At 39.0% G+C, this 19,828-nt stretch overlaps 1 protein-coding gene across 1 annotated transcript in view; it reads left to right on the plus strand.

Annotated features, from left to right (window-relative positions):
• Positions 1-5,186: 5,186 nt before the first annotated feature.
• EML4 (EMAP like 4) overlaps positions 5,187-19,828 on the plus strand; it is a gene marked incomplete at its 5' end in the record, with an annotated part of 75,666 nt that continues 61,024 nt past the window's right edge. The window contains 2 exons of the mRNA XM_029083630.1: positions 5,187-5,369; positions 19,079-19,208. Of these exons, the coding sequence (XP_028939463.1) occupies positions 5,187-5,369; positions 19,079-19,208 (313 nt within the window). The remainder of the gene's footprint in view (positions 5,370-19,078; positions 19,209-19,828) is intronic.

The raw sequence follows: 19,828 nt of genomic DNA on the forward strand, positions 1-19,828 counted from the left end.
AAAACATATGGAGTAATCCAGATTGTTAAAGGCAAGAGAATCGCTTTTGCTGGAAGGGAAAACATGGGGACAACTTCCCACTCTACTTTCATGCCACCAGATCCAGCTTCTAGGGACACAGCAGAAGTTAATACAGTATCATTTGGAGGGGAGGGGGAAGAAAGGGGATGCTTTTTTAATCTTCCATGTTTACATTTGTTTTAATTCCCATTCTCATGTTCCTTCCATGACTCACATCCTTTACAAGACCGAGATAATTTGTGTGTTGGCTTTTGGAGGAGGTGAAGGAGATACTGTGGGTAAAAGTGTAGAGTTCTCCTTTTTTTTTTTTTCTTTTTTTTTTTTTTCAAGTGTTAGAGATCTGGAACAGAATTCCTGATATTTTCTAAGCACCTTTTATAGCTAGCCTTAAGACAAGTGAGCTGCAGAAAACTGCAGAGAATTTCTTTTGACTTAAAAATCTATCAGTTATCTCTGGAAAGTTATGCCTCATCCAGAGTCAAATTATTCACTACTTTTCAGAATAAAAATTGCAGGTTGTGCAAGTAGGTACATTTCTGCACACATGGACAGATCACAGTCCTAGTGAGAAAGGGTTCTTTTGGGCTCCTTATCTCCTATAATTGTCAGCCAGATCTTTATACCAGTCCAAGTAATTTCTGTTGCATTTCTTTTATTAAAGACTTGTACCACCCTGGGGAAAGCATACAAAACTGTCTGGGTGCCTTAGCAGGCAGGGATTTAAAAACAGTGGTGGTTTGTGTGGCTTTATTGGATAAAATGTGGGATTTTCCACCCTGTGGTTTAAATTTCCAAGTGCTGGAGATTGTAGAATTTGTTTTTCTGAAATGTGCTTATGTCTAAAATGAAGCCCTTACTTATGATTAGTTGGGGCTGGGAGGAATTGACTCAGAGAAATGATAATGGATGTTCTGGAATTGTTGAGGGGCCTCAGAATAGACAGTTCAGTAGTAAAATACTTAAATACTTTTTGTTTTGTTTTGTTTTTTTTAATGTGACCAGTTCAAATTTCTCCTAGGCAGTGAGTGGTGGAGGACGATACTTTTCACATGCTGTTATCCTCACATCCCTGGTGGGTGACATGCGAGGAGAGGAGTAGTACGTGGGTTGGTGGGAGGTTTGTTAAGTACCATCACTAAGTACTGGATACTCCTTTCAAAGTTCCTACCTAAAGCCTGGAGGGTGGTTTGAGCTGCTGTTTTGTTCAATCTGATGGAAGTGGTTTGTCATGAGTGACTGTGAGGAGTCCCATGCAGTGTAATGCATCTGTTTAGTGCTGTTCGTTGGCTATGAAAAATGGATCCTAATTTTTAAGGTCATTCAGATGTCTCATGAGTACTGAATGCAAGCATGACACACATCCCTGCTTACTCCAAAAGGAGGGGGGGAATTGATGTTTAATGGCTAAAATGAAATATCAAACTAGTGAACTATGATAAAATAACAAGAGATATTATTTTCAAAGTTACAGTACCATATGTTTAGACCTAGCATGTTTTTGCTGTCATTTGGGTACCTGTGCTCTTATCTTAAACCACTTTTTAAGATTAAAAAACCTTAGGTCCTAATCTGTGTGGATGTCTTCTTACTAATACCAGCAAGCACTGCAGATAGTGCTTTTTTCACAATGGATATTGTTCCCAGTGGCTCTCTTGAAGGTGTAGGTCATGGACAGCTTGGGAGGCTTGACCAACACATCAGAAATGATGCTATTTGGTTATAATAAAAATAATCAGATAACTAAAAAGGTCTTTTTAAAATGAGTTAAGTGAATGAAGCAATAGTCAATTTCACTTACAAATTTCTTGCTATATTCTCTCATCTGTTTTCCCTCTTTAAATAAATAAATAAAACTCTGGTTTAGTGAATTAAAAGTGGCTCATGGAAGACCTAGATAGATGTCTGAGACAGCACCAGGGAAAGGCCAGATGTTTAGGAGTGGGAGAGAGGAAGGGAGGAGATGGACTTCTGCTTCCTAAGTGGCTGACTTTTCCCCTCTGAAGGGGGAAAGGCGTGCCCTTGATTTAAGCTTCTTTTGAAGTAGTTACTTAGATTATAAGAATGAATTTTCAACAAGAAGAAGAAATCTGGAAGAGATTTTGTAAACGTCTATGGAAAAAAAGGTATAGTTTTGCATTGTGCAGGTTTGTCAAAATGATCTCAAGGATTGCAGTTGTATTTAGTTTCAAGGCATCTTCATTTAAGCTAATCCCTAGTTGACATACTTTTCAAGACGCTGCCAAGAAGGGCGTGTTGCAGTTCAGTTGAATATTTGCTGTCACAGGTGAGGTATTTGGGGGTTGGGAATCATTCATTTTAATTCTCTGATAGTTGCCAGAGTAATATATGATTGTCAGCACTTGAAGCAGATGCTGCTTCTGTAGAGTGATAAAGAACAATCAAATGTCTTCCCGGTGTGCTACTGTGTTCTTTGATCAACCAAAATATTGTTTATTTCCTAATGATCTTCTTGCTATCCAGCTCTTTTCAGTCTCTGTGTCTCATTCTCCCTCTTGGCAATGCAAAGCAGCCACTGGTGGTTTGAAACCTCTTTTCTCCCGTTGTACACACATAGCCCATTGCTTTGCCTATTTTTGAATTGGCTAAATGGCTTAACCTTCTTGGTTTCCTATTCATGCCCCGTTTATACAGCTGCGACCTTTGACAAGCTGTTGTAATGAAGTTGAGTTTGAGGCTCTTTCTGCCTCTCTCTGCCATGTCCAGGGCTTAAGCCTCCGTAGCATAGAGGTTAACATTGGTCAGGCCTTCTACCATCTCATTTGATATGTTGAGGAGGTCACCTTACAGGGCACAAGGACTTGCTGTACTTTTCCCCTTTGAAGTTAGTGACGTAAATGTGGCTTTGGGAGCTGCAGGACCCATTTATGTGTCCCTTTGTTGGGGTGCTGGGGTTCAACAGCAGCAGTCTAGTCTGTTAGTAGTCAGTGGGAAAAAAGACGTCCGTGTCAAGCAGCCGGCGCTCTGGTAGAGTGCTTGTATCTGTGCTCATCAGGGAGACCAACCAACAGTGGAGCCTTTCCTGTTGTGGTGATTACTATTATTTGGACTCCACACAGGGAACACAGTAATATCTGGCTTCTAAAATGATGATTTGACATAGCTACTTACTGCTTTTACAATTTTTTTTTTTTTTTTAATAGCGATCCGTGTATTTATACAGCCTGGGAATTTATCCATAATTTATAAGACCTTTTAATAGTTCATTAATTGAAGGCTTTGGCAGACAAAAAGGGGGAAAAAAAAAGCTTTCAGCTTTTTTATTTTTTATTTTTTCGGGAAGTATCAAACTTCTCTCTTCTGTGTTTGGACTGCTACTCCAGTGTAAGATGAGATACAAAGATCATAATATTTTGAAAATAATTGTCACTGTTTTCTGCATTGTTCATTTTGACTGGTCCACTGCATATATTTAAAGGCTAATATTGCAAGAATAGCAGCAGTATGAATTATATGGTACTTCTTTCAGTCCATTTACTTCCCTAAAGTAAAAACTTTTCTTCATTAATTAATTTATGTAAATTTATGTTAGTTCCTTTTTATATGCTGCATAGGTATTAACCATGAAGTGATACCCTTCTGCTTTTGGTGTAACTAAATGGTGAATTATACCAATATGCAAAAGTATCTTCTTGTAGGAGTTTTTTTACCAATGTAATTTTAACTATTCCTTTCAGTTTAATAATAATTTTAAATACATTTCACTACTAATATTAGTTTGTTTTATTAATTCCTTGAAGCAATTCCGTTAGTGTTGTGAAAGTAGTATTGTGATTCTTTATTTTGGTTGGCTAAATTCTTGCTCCTTCAGTAGCAAGTGCCATGTTTTAACTGAATGGAAATTGGCATTAAATTCCTTAATTTCTTTAATATTTAATTAATTGGAGGGGTTTGGGCCAATGTTTCTTTTGTTTACATTTATTTTAAAAGTGCTGTTATCCAAGTATTTCAAAGATTAAGGCTTTTTTAGTGAAAAATAGAGTTTTAGGATTGTGGCTTATATTAACTTTTTTTTTTTCTTGTAAGATTATTGAACTGAAGTTTCGTTTGTATATAATTGCAGTAGTAATATTCACCTACTTACCCTTATGCGTAAATTCGCTGTTTGTATATATATTTCATAGAATATGGACTCATGCTGTCCATTTGTGTTATACAGGTAAATTTTGTAAACCAGTATTAGAAGTTCCTTCCTGAGTTTTCAGTAAGCCTAAATCAGGATGGATAAGGAATTCAGTACCTTGTGATTGAGCAACATATTCTTTTATGGGTCTTTTTTAGTGGTTGGCCTGTGATTTGTTGGAACAGCCAAATACAAAAATCTGTTATGTGTTATTTTGGCTTGGCAGAGCTAACACAAAGAACTGTCAAAGGCAAAGAGTATGCAGAAGCTGTAATTTCCCTTTTACCACTGAAGAATAGATTTGGCTGGATTATACCTTCAATACTAATCTATCTCTGTGTGGCCAAACAGATTTTTGGAATCTTTTTGTAGCGTATTTATTTTCTGTTCACTTTAGGCCAAATGTTATAATGCCATATATTTTTTTTGGCACATGCAGGCTGGTAATGTGAAAAAAGTTAGAGAGAAGGAATTGAAGTTAAGAACTCTGACCTAGACTATTTAAATTGAGATTGCCATTTGATGCAATTAGGTCAAGGCTAGCAATATTTGTATGGTAACCAAGTATTTTTATTTTTTTTAACTTTGTATCTTGCTTTAAAATGAAGGATCACATTTAAAATTCTTCAATGGTTCCAAAAGAATATATTGCAAAATTTGACCACAATTTTATACCTTTTTAGTTAATTCAATTGGCTATTTAAATAAGCTTAATTTCAGTCTTCCTTCTACTGGTAAGCATGTTTTTCTTTCTATGCTATTTTAGCAGAAAATACGTTTCCTCCTCTGATTGTAATAGGGCCACACTTGTTAACCCTTCTGTCTAAGCTAATGATTAGTAATGTTTATGTTGAAGCATTAATTTAATACATTTAACATACTATCTATTCCTTCTTTGCCTGAACATGTTTGAACATCTCCAGTATTTCAAAATGATGGGACAGAAGTACTTGTGCTTCTATGGCTTTTAGTTTAGAATCAAACAATTAAATGACTCTTTCTACTCTGTTTTCTCACTATACAGATGACAGCATCTCAGCTGCGAGCACGTCTGATGTCCAGGACCGTCTTTCAGCCCTGGAGCTGAGAGTACAGCAACAAGAAGATGAAATCACTGTGTTAAAAGCAGCGTTGGCTGATGTGCTAAGGCGTCTTGCCATCTCTGAAGACCATGTAGCTTCTGTGAGAAAATCAGCACCAAGTAAAGGTAAGCCCATCTATGGTAAAGCCTTTCTAGAATCAGGATGTTATAATTTAGAATGTTCTCTATTGATCACTTCTTTTTTTTTTTTTTTTTTTTTTTTTTTTTTCTCCCCTCTTTTCTGCCTCATTTGCCAAGGCAGGTATATTTTGAGCTGAAGTGTTGTTTTTTTTTAAGAGTGGCTTTATAGTATATGGCTAATAGATACCTGAAATGTGCTTCTTAATTTTACTGTTTGCTAACATTTTTATGTACTTAATATCCCTGAACATTTACCTTACTTCTTGTTAAAAGGTTCATGTTCTAATTTAAATGGTGAAATGCTTTACAGCTGTGGTCTTTAACCTGCCACTGAGGATTCTGGGGCTTTGGGGCAGCTCTGAGTCTCAGCTTTGACTTCACCTAGAAGTTATTCAACTGAAAGGACGTATTAGAGGCTACATTTCTCCCTGCTCCTAAATTAAAAACAAAAGAAAACAAAAACCCCAAAACACATTGCCACCAAATAAGGAAGTATTCTGAACATAGTTATTTTTTGTTCATCTACAGACATAATTCACCATCAGTAGATTTTTTTGTAAGAAATTATCATGTAGCCACTCAGCAGCATGTCTTTTGGCTATAGGCTAGTAACTTTTACATTGCAACTTTAAAATATATAGGCCTGTTTAAAAGTAAAGAAACTAGATATTCTTTGTACTAATTTTTACATACTTTTTTTTTCTGTGGACATTTCCTTTTCTATTCATGAGAACTACTTGAATTGAATTATTGGCATTTAATCCATCTTAAAATTGTGTATTCAGGGAGAACTACAGCTACGTATATTTGTGGTATATGTCAGGCCTTTGATTAAATAAAATGTTAGGTCATATTTCAGATAATTCACAGTTCTAATTCACCATAAGTGCATGTATCGCCATCAAAGCGTGCAGCGCAGAGTTCTCTGGGCTCAATCCCTGTGTTCCAGCCTTGATGTACACCCGCTACAGCAACGCCAGCGTAACACTGAACTGGCACATCGTAGCCTACGTTTGTTTCGGTGGCTGCATTATACAGACTGAAAATGTCTGAAAATGCTGAAAGTTTGAATTATTTTAGATGTGGCAGAGAGATGAAAATCCTCAATTAAGTGTTTTTGCAGTCTTTCTGCCAGATGGAGGGAAGTGGTGATGCTTAATTGGCTTGGGCTCTGAATCTTGCCATTCTCTCTCGCTTACTAACTGGTAGACTGTTGTCATTCCTGAAATCCTGCTTATAAATGCAGCTTTCATCTATCTGATATCCGTCTCTGGTCTCATCAAGATTGAGACTTCCTTCTCTAACTCTGTGTAAATAGAGCTCTAGCAAGTATTTTGACAAAATCAGTCTTTGCTGTCTGCTGTCCATTATGACAAAAATAAAATGTCCAACTGGAAAACCATGGGCAAAATGTGTGCAACATAGGACCTTATTCTTCCCATTTAAGTGCAGAGGAGCTAGGATATGCACAAATGTGGCTGAAGATGTTTGGCTTCGAGCTGTCTAATACCCAGCAAACTCCGTTCACAGGCAGGGCAAACTTGCTGTGTTCTGCAGAATGCCTTGGGACCATCTCCTTACTGGGACTCTGGGGGTCTTGAGGCCGTACGAAGTTCTCCAGGTGAATTTGTTCAGTGAAACACAAATTAGTTATTTCTTGGATGGACAGAAGGGTGGAATATCTGAATATCTTCAGCTTTGTGCTATTGCATCTCTACCAATTGATGACAACAGCACGTAACTGTGAAGAAAGAGATGGGGACAGCGGCAGAGTTGTACACATATGGGCTAATACATTGAACTTAAATGAGTTATGACTGATGGGCACTGTGTTTAATTTCTGGTGAATGTGTCCCTATTGTGTTCGGTTACCTCATACCACTAGGCAATGCATTAACTTCACTGTTTATCAAGAAATTAGCTGCATATAGATGGTATAAAGATGTCACAAAAGAAAATGTTTGCATACAGTCACTGGAATTTTGTACAAGTCTAAAATTAGACTTGAAATCTTTATTGAAAGACTGATGATTAAGTTTAAATCGATATTAATCTCAAGCTCATTCTTCAAAACAAGTTCATACATAACTTTTTGCAATACCTTAGGTTCTACTTTTGATTCTTGTATTTTAAATTCATTCAATAAATAAATAACTCTTAAAATGTTTTAACAAAGAGAGATTTTTTTTTTCATGAATTAGTAGGATTGGCAGAAGATCTGAATTGTCATACAAAAATAATGCTCAAGGAAGTCTTTGTTAGTTTTTCTTTGAAGTGTTTTACAGCTACATAACAGGCTCTTACTAGTCAAGTCATAGTTGCTGCAAAGGTTATTGTATTCCTCCAGACTTCTTTAGTGTTTGTGATCCTGTCAAGAATCTGTATTTCTGCATTACAACAGTTGCAGTTTTATGGTAAATATTGTAGGTAGGTTTTCTTTAAAAAAAATGCTTAGGCTTTGATTCACAGAAGTATTTGTCTCTAGAGCAGCCCTTAAATACATGCTGACATAAATAATAAGCAAAGAGAATAGATATTTGTATATTTCTGAATACACTGAGATGTGTTTAATGTGAAGTATGGCAACACAGTGAGATAGATACTTTTAAAATAAATGGAACTTACTAGAATCCCAGTACCAGAAAAAGCCATCTCGAATCTTTCTATCAAACGAGTTTTAATCTGAGTAAGAGACAATTTCTAACCTAGTATTTCATACTTGCTGCTTAAATGAGTTTTCTAAAACCTCTCGTTTTTTTTTTTTCTTTGTTGCTACCTCAGCAATGTCTTTGAAGAGAGGTTTTTCATAGGCTAAAAATAAATGTTGTGAACAGACTGTAAATTGTGATGAAAGGGACAAACCTTGATCACTTTTTCACTGATTTTTCTCATTCTGAAATTCATGACCCAAGTTGGTGCAAAAAGAGATCTCTTCATCCTTTGTGTTAGTTTGTCTGCCTTGCATATCTGGTGCGCTAATTCTGTTCTTATTTTTCTTAACCCTTTATTTTAGATTGACAGATTGAATCAACCATAGCTGAAGCTAAAATTTTTTGCAGTAGTCTTTGTCATTTTTCCTACTTTTCTGTTGCATGCTTATTTGAACTTAGTCCAGTCTTCAGTGAAAAAATTCACATGGGCATGGGTGGATTTTTTATTTCTAACCTATGGGCTGTCAGTCAGGAAGTTGCTACCTGTGATTTTGTCTGTCTAGCCCTTTCTCAGAGGCAAGTTGCACTTTGTAGAGGATAGGTGATTTGCAAACTGTATGAGATAAGCTAAAGGGTGAGAATTTTTTAACCAGTTTAGTGCCTCCTAATAAAGCATGAAGTGGAGATACTGTATGAGGGAAATACAACTGAAGTAGAGATTGCAACGGATTTAGCACTTGTCTGTTACTGCACAGTGAAAAGCAGACTGGGAGTGTTTGCATGTGTCTTGTTTTCCTCTTTAGTCTCATTTCTCAATGCAGTGTCATTCTAAATAGACACACTCTTTTCAAAATAAAAAAACTATGATAGTACTTCTCCATCTCTACACAAAGCTAAGAAAGCAGAAATTACACAAAGCAGAAATTACCAGGTCCAAGGATAGTTTTGAGGAGTCTCAGAAATGTGAAAGGGCTTGATTAGGGAACAGGGGAGCAAGTCCCCAGCAGTTACAGGGTTTGGGGGGTATCGTAGTGTGTGGAGTACGTTTGTATTGGGGTTTTTTTGTTGTTTTGTTGTTTGGTTGGTTGGGTTTTTTTCCTCCTTTCTAATAGATGGCTTGGTAAGAAGAATTTCTTTGGTGGGAAGTTCTTTGCTTTTGGCAGCTCTGCACTCTTGTTGCCACATGTCTCTGCTGTTGATGCGTGATTGATGCTGTTAACATTCTCAAAAAGTTCCAAAAACAAAGATTACCTGGACACTGAAGAAAAGGAAAGCATAAAGCAGTCTGGTACTTGTGGCTGCCAGCAAGATAGATTGGCTCACAGCTGGTGCCTGGTAAACCTATTAAAGCCTTCCAGGGTGTCAAAATGTGTGTAACAGGAGAATTCATCCCGCAGGCTCTGGGTGTGGAGGCAAGTTTGTGGCACACAATGGCACCAGTACAATATCTTGGACTAATCATATTACTGGGGTATGAGCTCTTGCCTGAAAAAAGTGGCCATCTACCAGAAAGTATATCAGATGTCTGCCTGTAGAGAAACAGAGTTCATGTCCTTCTTCTGGATGTGGAAGGAACGAGGGGGCTTGTCACCAGTTAAGCCTTTGGAGAAACATGTCCTATTGCTTGGGGAAAAATTGATGTAAAATAACTTGTATTCAAATTCAGCTCACAAAGTGAAATTGAAGCAGTGGATGGCAGTTTGCAAAGAGGGTCTCCCATGACAGCACAGACTGGCAGACTGAGGGGCATTTATTTTACTTAAAGCAGTGAGTGATCTTGGGGATCTGCAAAGGCAACTTCGTACTGGAAATGCAGATTTTTTTTTATTTATTTTTTTTTCTTCCTCATGCAGTGGATTTTTATAATAAGAACGTGGAGAATTTTTTTTTTTGCTTTCCTGCTCTCTTTTCTGGTGACAAATAGCATGCCTCTTTGATGTCTCTTCAATAGGAAAGTAGTATCTTGCATCAAATTCCATCTCATTGCACTAATGTGAGCAAAGCACTTCACCTCTAATTTTTACCTTATCTCAGCAGTGATTTCATTTCAGTAACATTAAGTCATTTTGTTTTATATTGACAAAAAATGACTTCAGGTGTTCAGCAAACTTCATTAATGTAAGCATGAGATCGACTTGCGTTTGTGGTTTTAGTCTTAACACATTTTAATGTACAAAATTGTTCTAATAACTTGGTATATGTTTATGTTGTTTAATCAGCAAATGTTAAAGGAACAGAAAAGAGAAGTGTAAATAGGAAAATGCCTATGGTAGAGTTAGGATATAGGCTCCTATCCACATAATTAAGACTAACCTGGCAAGCTTGTATGTGTGTCATTTTACTCATGGGAATCGTCCAATTGAAGTCTGCAGGCTGTGTGCTCGCATAACAAATAATTGTACTCTTGAGGTCTTAATGGATTTTCCAGGTATGGGTTTAGTACCATCTGTTCTTTCTGCATTAAAATGATTTTTTTTCTGCATTTCTTCCCTATGTTTTCCTTATCTTCTCCTCTTCTTTAATCTTTTCTTTTTCTTCTTTTCTTCTTGGTGTTCCTCTTGTATTTCTCTTTATTCAAAGAATTTGGATCTAGAGGGCATTAATGAACTAAGGATCACTAAGCAGCTGAACTAAGTTTAAGGAAAGAGAAGTGAAGAAGAAAGTACAGGTTTTTTTAACTTCTGTAACCTAATAATCTTGTTCATTGAAGAAGATATTCAGAGCATTGTAGCGAAGTGGTTTTCAGTTGTGGTGATAAGTATCCTTATTCTTTTTCCATATGCTGCTTAAAGTTCTGGATACGTTTTATGCATTTTTGTGCTTTTTCTAGGCAGTGTGGGCAAATTCTCCTGAGCAGTACTCTGCTATTCTTTGTGATGTTTCTGTGGTGGTTTAACCACAGTAGGACCATGCGGTCCTGCAGTCACTGCCCCCCACCTAGTGAGATGGGGTGGGAGTCACAACAAAGGGGCCACGGGGTTGGGAATGAAGGACAGGGACGGCTCCCTCACCAGTTATGGTCATGGGCAAAACACTCAACTTGGGGAAGAAAAATCAATTTAATTCATTGCCATTTCCTCTAAGTAATGCAATGAGACATAACAACCACATCTTGCAACACCTTCCCCCACCCCTCCCTTCTTCCCAGGCTCAAATCACTTTGCTCCTGATTTCTCTGCCTTCCCTCCCAGCAACACAGGGGACAGGGAATGGGGGTTCAGTCAGTTCACCATTGCCGCTCTACTACATAGGCAGTGAACTGAATTATTTTTTCCTGATTTATATGGGTCATTATTTGAGAACTGGTATCTCACCCTGACCTGTAATGTTTGTTCATATGATAGAAGAGAACGAGCCAAGGCGAGCAGCTCCAGTGCTGGCATGATCAGCAGCAGAGAACCCTAGTGCGGTGCATAGGGACCAGGACCAGGACCCTCAGAGGAAGCTGAGAGAGCCACTGGGAGCCCACAGCTTGTGTGACAGCAGCTAACGAGACCTGGGCAGAGCAAGGGGCAACAGTGGCCAAGCCCCCCATACGTATCAAAGAAACCCTTAGGGAGCAGCAGCGACCCGGAGCACCGCAAACAGGGCATGGCGCGGCAATTTGCGATGCAGTTCATATGGAAGGGCGTGTAGGCAGGACACCAAAGCTCTGCCAGCTTGACCAGGGAGCAGTGGTATCCACCTGGCAGATATGAAGGATTCCTTATCCTCTCTTCTCCTGGCTGAACGTGGTGGCTTAAAGGAAGGGGGGCAATGGCAACAAGTTCCTGCCTGGCACAGCAGGTATGTTCCCTCTGTGAATACCCCACCTGCCCAGGTGCCCTTGCATAGCAGGTATGAGGCTCTGCAAGTGGAACTGAACAATAACCAGGACGATGGTTCATTGATCTTGGAGGTGTCCCTGAGGTTAAGTCAGCCTGTGCCCTGCTTCAGAACTGCTTCCGTAAAGAAAAAAAGGTGGGAAATTGTCATAGGAGACTCCCTTCTGTGGGGAACAGAAGGTCCAATATGCAGACTGGACCCAGTTGTCTGGAGCTTAATAATGGTGACAATAGTGTTGAGTGTTTATGGGTAAGAATCAGGGGGAAGAGCAACAAGGCAGATAACATGGTGGGATTCTGTTATAGACCACCCCACAAGAATAAGGGGACAGGTGAAATATTCTATAAGGAGAAGTCTCACAATTTCCTTAGGGAAGTCTGCTGCCTCCCTGGGGCTCAGGTTAAAGATGTGAAGAGAAAGCTTCCTACTCTGCTAAAGCCCTCAGAGTATTATCCTTTATTGATTTTTTAGGTGGACAGCAATGAAGTTGCAAGAAGTCTGAGAGCAGTCAAGAGAGACTTCAGGGCCTTGGGACAACTGATTGAAGGATCAGGAGTACAAGCAGTGTTCTCCTCTATCCTTCCAGTTGCAGGGAATGATGAGGGAAGAGATAGGAAGAGGCAGCGTATCAATACCTGGCTCCAAGCCTGGTGTCACTGGCAAAATTTTGGGTTTTTTGATCATGAGTTGGTTTACACAACAGGCCTGCTGGCAACAGACAAGTATACCTGTCTCAGAGGAGGAAAAGGATCTTTGCACAGGAGTCATCAGGGGTCATTGCAGGAGCTTTAAACTAGATTTGAAGGGGGAATGGGATAAAACCAGACTCACGAGAGGTAAGCCTGGGGACTGCACGCCAGTGTTTGAGGGATGATGTGCTAGCGAGGTCCTTTGGTCTGCCATCTCAGTGGAGGCAGGGAATGGAGATCTGTGCGGCAGCAAAGATGCAATTATTGATGTGTTAGAAACCATGGAAGCACCTGAGAATGGTCATGTAGGAATTAGGGCTTCTCCCCCCAAAAATGTGGCAGGGTCAATAGCCCAACTGAAGTGCATCTACACACCAGTGCATGCAGCACGGGCAGCAAACAGGAGGAGCTGGAAGCCATTGTGCAGTGGGAGAACTATGAAATAGTTGCTATCACAGAAATATGGTGGGATGACTTGCACAACTGGAATGCTGCAACAGATGGCTATAAACTTTAGAAGGGATAGGCAAGGAAGGCGAGGTGGTGGGGTGGCCCTGTATGTTAGGGAGTGTTTTCAGGGGATTGAGTGCACCCTCAGTAAGTTTGCAGTTGACACCGAGGTGGGCAGGAGTGTTGATCTGCTTGAGGATAGGAAGGCTCTGCAGAGGGGACCTGAACAGGTTGAATCAGTGGACTGTGACCAACTGTGTGAGGTTCAACAAGGCCAAGTGCCGGATCCTGCACTTGGGTCACAACAACCCCATGCAAATCTACAGGCTTGGGGAGGAGTGACCGGAAAGCTTCCGGATGGAAAAGGACCTGAGGGTGTTGGTTGACAGCTGGCTGAACATGAGCCAGCAGTGTGCTCAGGTGGCCAAGAAGGCCAACAGCATCCTGGCCTGTATCAGAAACAGTGTGGCCAGCAGGACCAGAGAAGTGATTGTGCCCCTGTACTCGGTGCTGGTGAGGCCACACCTTGAGTCTTGTGTTCAGTTTTGGACCCCTCACTGTAGGAAAGACACTGAGGTGCTGAAGCATGTCCAGAGAAGGGTAGCGAAGCTGATGAAGGGTCTAGAGCACAAGTCTTATGAGGAGCAGCTGAGGGAACTGGTGTTGTTTAGTCTGGAGAAAAGGAGGCTGAATGGAGACTTTACCACTCTCTACAACTGCCTAAAAGGAGGTTGTAGTGAGGTGGGTGTCGCTGTCTTCTTCCAAGTAACAAGCATTGGGAAAAGAGGAAATAGCCTCAAGTTGCACCAGGGGAGGTTTAGGTTGGATATGAGGAAAAATTTCTTTACTGAAAGGGTTGTCAAGCATTGGAACAGGCTGCCCGGGGAAGCGTTTGAGGCACCATCCCTGGAGGTATTTAAGAGATGTGTAGATGTGTGGTGCTTAGGGACATGCTTTAGTGGTGGACTTGTCAGTGTTAGGTTAACAGATGGACTCAATAATCTTAAAGGTCTTTTCCAACCTAGATGATTCTATGATTTTTTTCTACTTGAGAAGTCTCAATCAGAATTTGACTCTTACTACGTAAGTGAAGTAGTTGAATAAAACAAAATACTGAAGAAATTTTTCCCTCCTTTTCAGAATACAGTACTCTTTTAGAAAGGAGTTTTAGTGCTCCCAAGCCATTACTTTGCCAATGTCTTCCATGAGCTGAGGGACTTGACATCCTTTGAAACTTTGTAAGCAGAGCAGTGACTGCAGGTAGTTGCTTTGGTACAATTTTTTATAACATCTTGAAGTAAGTTTAGGATCTGTCATAATTTCTAGGGTTTTTTTCATGTCTTTATTTTAGGAAGGAAGTGTGGATAAAATCTATGTTCTGCTACACTTAGAACTATTTCAGTCTGTTTTTCTGTGGCCCACATATGTGGGTTCTCTGGTGACTAATAGTGTGGTTGAACACATACTGTATGCTTCTTCAGTAAGAGTATTAAGTTGAGTTTCTGTCCTTCAAGCCAGCAGGTTTTTTTTGCACAAAACTCCTAGGCATGTAAAATATTTAAAATATAAAAACCTTTGTCACGTTTGGCTGAAAAAGAAGTACTCTAAGGTTGTTGAAAGATTTGGATGCTGTATACCTTATTGTACAAAAAACCCAACCAGTATAAGTAAATCTTTTTTTTTTTTTTTTTTTTTAGACATAATTTGTTGAGCTTTTTGTTTTAATCCACTTGAATGAAGTGTCCAGATAAGTTGTTTTAATGTAGCTGCAGCTACTTACTTTAAGTTGAAATTACCTGGAGAAAGAAAAGTAGTTTACCTGTCACAATATCACCAAATAGAAAGCTATTAAGCAAATAGTTGTTTCAGTTAACACAAGAATGTAATAAACTATATTTTATAATTTGTTGAGCTTTTTGTTTTAATCCACTTGAATGAAGTGTCCAGATAAGTTGTTTTAATGTAGCTGCAGCTACTTACTTTAAGTTGAAATTACCTGGAGAAAGAAAAGTAGTTTACCTGTCACAATATCACCAAATAGAAAGCTATTAAGCAAATAGTTGTTTCAGTTAACACAAGAATGTAATAAACTATATTTTAACATTAAAAAAAACCCCTATAACTTTTGGGGTTTTGGAAAAATAAGTTAATTACTAAATGATCCTCAGCTCTAGTAACCTATATGTATGTTTGGAAAAAAAAGCTATCACGTTATCACAGGACACACATTTTCAAAACTTACCACAGTCTCTTACAGCTTGGTTTTAGTTTTTCCCCAGTTAGCTAATCAAGGCTGATAAAGAGTTGGAAATAGATTCTTGGTTTATTGTGGTCTGTTTTTTCTAATCCTACTTATCTTTCATTCACACACTTGTAGACTTGACAGATGTTAATGAAATGTTTCTTTTGAACTCAAAAGATACTGTTCTATGAAAATTATCAGAACAGAGATGACTCCATTATCCATAAAAGACGTTTTTTACCACTTTGATCTCTGACAATTTGGCTTTAATCCTGGTCACCGTACACTGGCCTTCATTTTATGTTCAGTTATGTCTGGCTTTTGTTCCAAACTAACAGATAAAACTGAATGCCATTCAGTCTGAAAAATTTCAGACTGTTTATGCTAGGAGGTGACATAGGACACGATATTGGCAGAGATGTGCAATGAGTGCTGGGAGAACTCAATTGTTATAATCTCTTGATCTGGAATTTATGTTCTCCTGTGCCACCTCATTATTTCCCAGATCTCTGAAGCAAAGTTGCTTGACTGCTATGAATGACTATCTCTGCAGTGAAGAAGGTTATAGCATTGTAAATTTTTGACATCTTTTGGTTGTAGAGATGTCCTGGTTAAAAATAATGGAGAGAGCTGCGTGGTCTGGACTGGTGGGTGGGCTTCCCTGGGCTTGGGACCCAGCTGGGAAGATCTCAGTTGTGTGTCTCTGACTCCACAGCCAGGCTTCACTGTTCTGCTGCCAGGGATGTGCACAGAGCTTAAACTTGCCCTTCCTTCTCATGACTTAAAATGTAAATGCATTTTCTTCACATATAATTGCAGATGATAACTTGATTTTTTATTTTTTTTTCCCCCTTTAAAACTAGGTATTCTAAAGGTGACTTTTGAATATCTAGTGAAAATGGAATATATAGAGAATCTGGAATGGGGCTTGTTTCTTATGGGTGTTGGGGGGTTTTCTTCAGGTTTGGGGGTTTTTTTCATTGTTTTTGTTGGTTTTTACATTTCATTGCACATTGAGTTTAGCACACTCAATTGTGACTGACCAAGATTTTGTTCTGCAGTGTAAGAAAGCCTGATATATTTTTGACACTTGAAAAAAAATCTGTCAGTGTAGTTTTTCCTAGATACGTCTATTTTGATCTGTGTCCAAATGTTTTGGTCACTTTTTCAAGAAATGAATGATTCAAGAGATCTGGGTTATGTGTAGTTGTTAGTCATTTTACAACAATTGTTTTTACTTTGATTTGAAAATCTTCATGTCAAACTTAATTTCAACAAGTGGTATGAAAAATTAGGAAGTACTTTGCAGATCTACCATCAACATCCACTTTACTGGAAAACAACCCAAAAACTGCTCTATGGATGCTTTTTTTGTTGTTATTATTGCATTCATCAGAGCGTAGAGAAGCACATATTCCTGTCATGAGTATACATTGATGTACAGTTTTATTTGCAATCAGTTTTGTCCTTGGACGTAAGCAAGAACTAACACTTTTCATACCTAGTAGGAGGAATTGTTCTGGATACTGTCAGGGAACAGAATAGCAATGTGCACCTTGCTTGAGAAAACAGAGCCATTTTTCCCCCCGTCTTACTAATTTCCTGTGTGTAGTACCACTGTTCTTTACACTTTCCACTGGATGCTTTCCCCACTGTACTGAGAATTACTGCTGTTATGCTTCCTGATTCACATTTCTGGAAAGCTGCGCTAGTGCTGGTTGGAGAGGCATTGATCTATTACAATGAGCAGACGGAGATGTTAAGGTCATACACAGTTCAAGAGTGAATCATTATCCCTGATATTATGCATCTCCACAAAGAAGATGATTTACTTTGTCACTGAAAATAAAAGAAGCTAATTTATCGGCTTCTAATACTAAAAGTGCTTTCTAAACTCATGCGGGTTTTTTTTTGCATCTAAGTTACACAGGGGGGTAAAAATCTCTTGAGCTTTAGAGGTTTTGTACAGTGTATTAACTTTTAAAACAAAATCTGTATTCCAAATATCTATGTTGCAAATAAAACGGTCTCAAAGAAGTACCAGTTGGAAGGAATCACGCTAAGTTGATTTATGCAGAATTTAGGAAGAACAACAATGATCTTTGCAGTGTTTCTGTATTTGTGCCTCTACTTTCTTCAGATTTCATTTATTCTTATTTCTGCCTGGGATATTCCGCATGCTCCTTTTGGCTTTCCTGATCTGAATTTCAGATGTGGTCACGTGCTGCTTGGTATGTTTGAAGCCGTATATGGTTAGCACAGGTCAGCCCATTTCTGCATTCATCCAAATAGTTCTGAAACCCAATATTCCCTTGACGGTTATCTCTTGTATGTAAAGTGCTTGTTTAAAATAATTAATTTGCCTCTTAGCCTGCTTGATAGAGCTGCCATGTGACAAGTGCTGGTATTGTTCAAATGATGCATCTGTGTGAGTTTGCCCTCAGTGGGCAGAGCAGTTGATTCTCCCTGATGGCTTTTTTACTCCTCGCTTTTCTCTTCAATGTGTGGCCTCATGTCTTATCTATCTCACACTATTCCAAGCCTGGCATGAACATAGATAGACCTGTTATTTTCCTGTCAATCGTGTCCTTTGTGCTTGTTGATGAAGTCAATGGCTGGATGTAACAATCTCATGAGATGCAGTAACAACTTACTGTTTGTGAAATGGGAATGTGGCATGGAGATGGGGTCAGAAGTGACCACTGATTTTTGGATGTTTAATGGGAGATTAGCCCAGGGGTTTTTTCAGGACGTGTAATGCTTCAGAGGGAAAAGACACAAGTTTATAACTTGGTGAGGAGGAGGGGGAAAAACTCTTTTCAGTATAGGACCTGAAGTAAGACAGGCACACAAGAAAGGAGAGACATACAATTAGTGGGAAAGACTGAAATGTCAGGTTTGAGTAAAATGCCTTGTATTTCACTGACAGGCTGTGGCAGAGGCAGGTCTGGGAGCTGATTGCCAGGCTAGTGTTCATCTCTTTAAATGGAAGAGCCTTCTCTCCACCCCCCCGCCATCCCCGTCTTCCTTGCAATCCCCTCCCACATTCACTGCATAGTTTCAAACTTCTGCAATGAGTGAAGTGGGCATCTGACAGACAACAGCCTTCTTCACATATACAGTCTTGCCTCATCCCCAGAGGGAGTCTGTAATGTTCACTGGATGTGACAGATGTTCTATGGAATAAACCATATCAGAAACTTAATAACTATACCATATGCATATACTCAAAGGTCAATACCTTATAAGAGGCAAGAGGCAGCTGAAAAGAAGTTCAAAAACTTGATTTTTGGATCCTTAGAATGTAACCCTTAAGTAACTTAATTCTCTCAGTGTAGAGAGGGCTTCTGTCTGCAACTTCTTTGAACTTTAGTAAAAAACAAACAAATTGAAAGCAACAGCCATCATGTGGTATTATCTGAGCTGTGATGGTTTTGAACAACAGAGTTGAAATAACCAGATCTGCTGTCCCACAGCTTTTGAAGCTATCCAACTTCCCAAGGCTAGCTGTAACCTATAATTCTCCCTGTGGATTACAAATGGAAAGAGGTGTGGGATGTCGCTGAATTAAAGTATTTGCTGGCAGAATGGCAGTAAAGACGCTGACCCCTATCAGAGCGTATTCTTGCCTGTCTTAGTGTCCCAAGTCTCCATTCTCCAGCTGCATAGATTAAGACTTTCATGAGTGTATGTCACTGGATATAGGCTGGATGGTTGCCCTGAATGCTGGGGCTGCTGCTGTGTGATACTAGGTCCACATCTGAGAGTTTTTGGTTTTTCAGATGGGTCTTTGGATGCAGCTGTAAAACGTGTTCTTGAATATTTTTCTTTTTCTAGGTCAGCCAAGCCTTCGAGAAGCTATCTCGATGTCCTGTATAACTAACGGGAATACAGGAAGCAGGAAAACAAGCCACAGTTCCTCTGTTTCTGTTGCCAGAAAAGAAACTCTCTCGTCTGCTGCAAAAAGGTACTGACTTGTTATTAAAATTTATTGTTATTTAAAAAAACAAAACAAACCAAGCATACAGAGCAAGAGTTTGATTTTTGCCTCTGCACAAACCACGACAGAGCTTCCTGAAGTCTAGTAAGGCACAAATAAACTTTGGAGATGTACTCTGTTGTTGGGCTGCTTACATCAGGGTTCTAAAAAGAATTCTTAAATGGGGAGTATTTCTGTAGTGTATAGTATCCAAAATGCATTCTCACTCAGGGACAAAACGGGCAAATATATTTCCAATACAAATGGAAAATTTTTCCTCCTAGTATTAATCTGCATCTTTATTTTTTTTTCAAGGAAATTAAAGGACAAAACTGACTTCATTGTCTGGAGTGTAAATAGTAGGCCAAAGCAAAATAGTTATGAAACAATAGTGAATTGTGTAAGATAAAAGTTTTCATTTTTGTATAGAAAATCTGAACCCAAAATAGGCTACTTAGTCTTTATGAAGAATATATATATATATATGTATCGGATCTCAAATGTGTAGAAATGACAGTTCTCGAGTATTTGTAAGTTGAGCTAAACACCAAACAGTAGCTTTTTTCCCCTCCAGGTAATGGTTTCAGCTGCAAACAGTAAACAAAGTG

The sequence above is a fragment of the Antrostomus carolinensis genome, unplaced genomic scaffold (genome assembly GCF_000700745.2).
Source record: "Antrostomus carolinensis isolate BGI_N321 unplaced genomic scaffold, ASM70074v2 scaffold1812, whole genome shotgun sequence".
NCBI classification, from domain to species: Eukaryota; Metazoa; Chordata; class Aves; order Caprimulgiformes; family Caprimulgidae; genus Antrostomus; species Antrostomus carolinensis.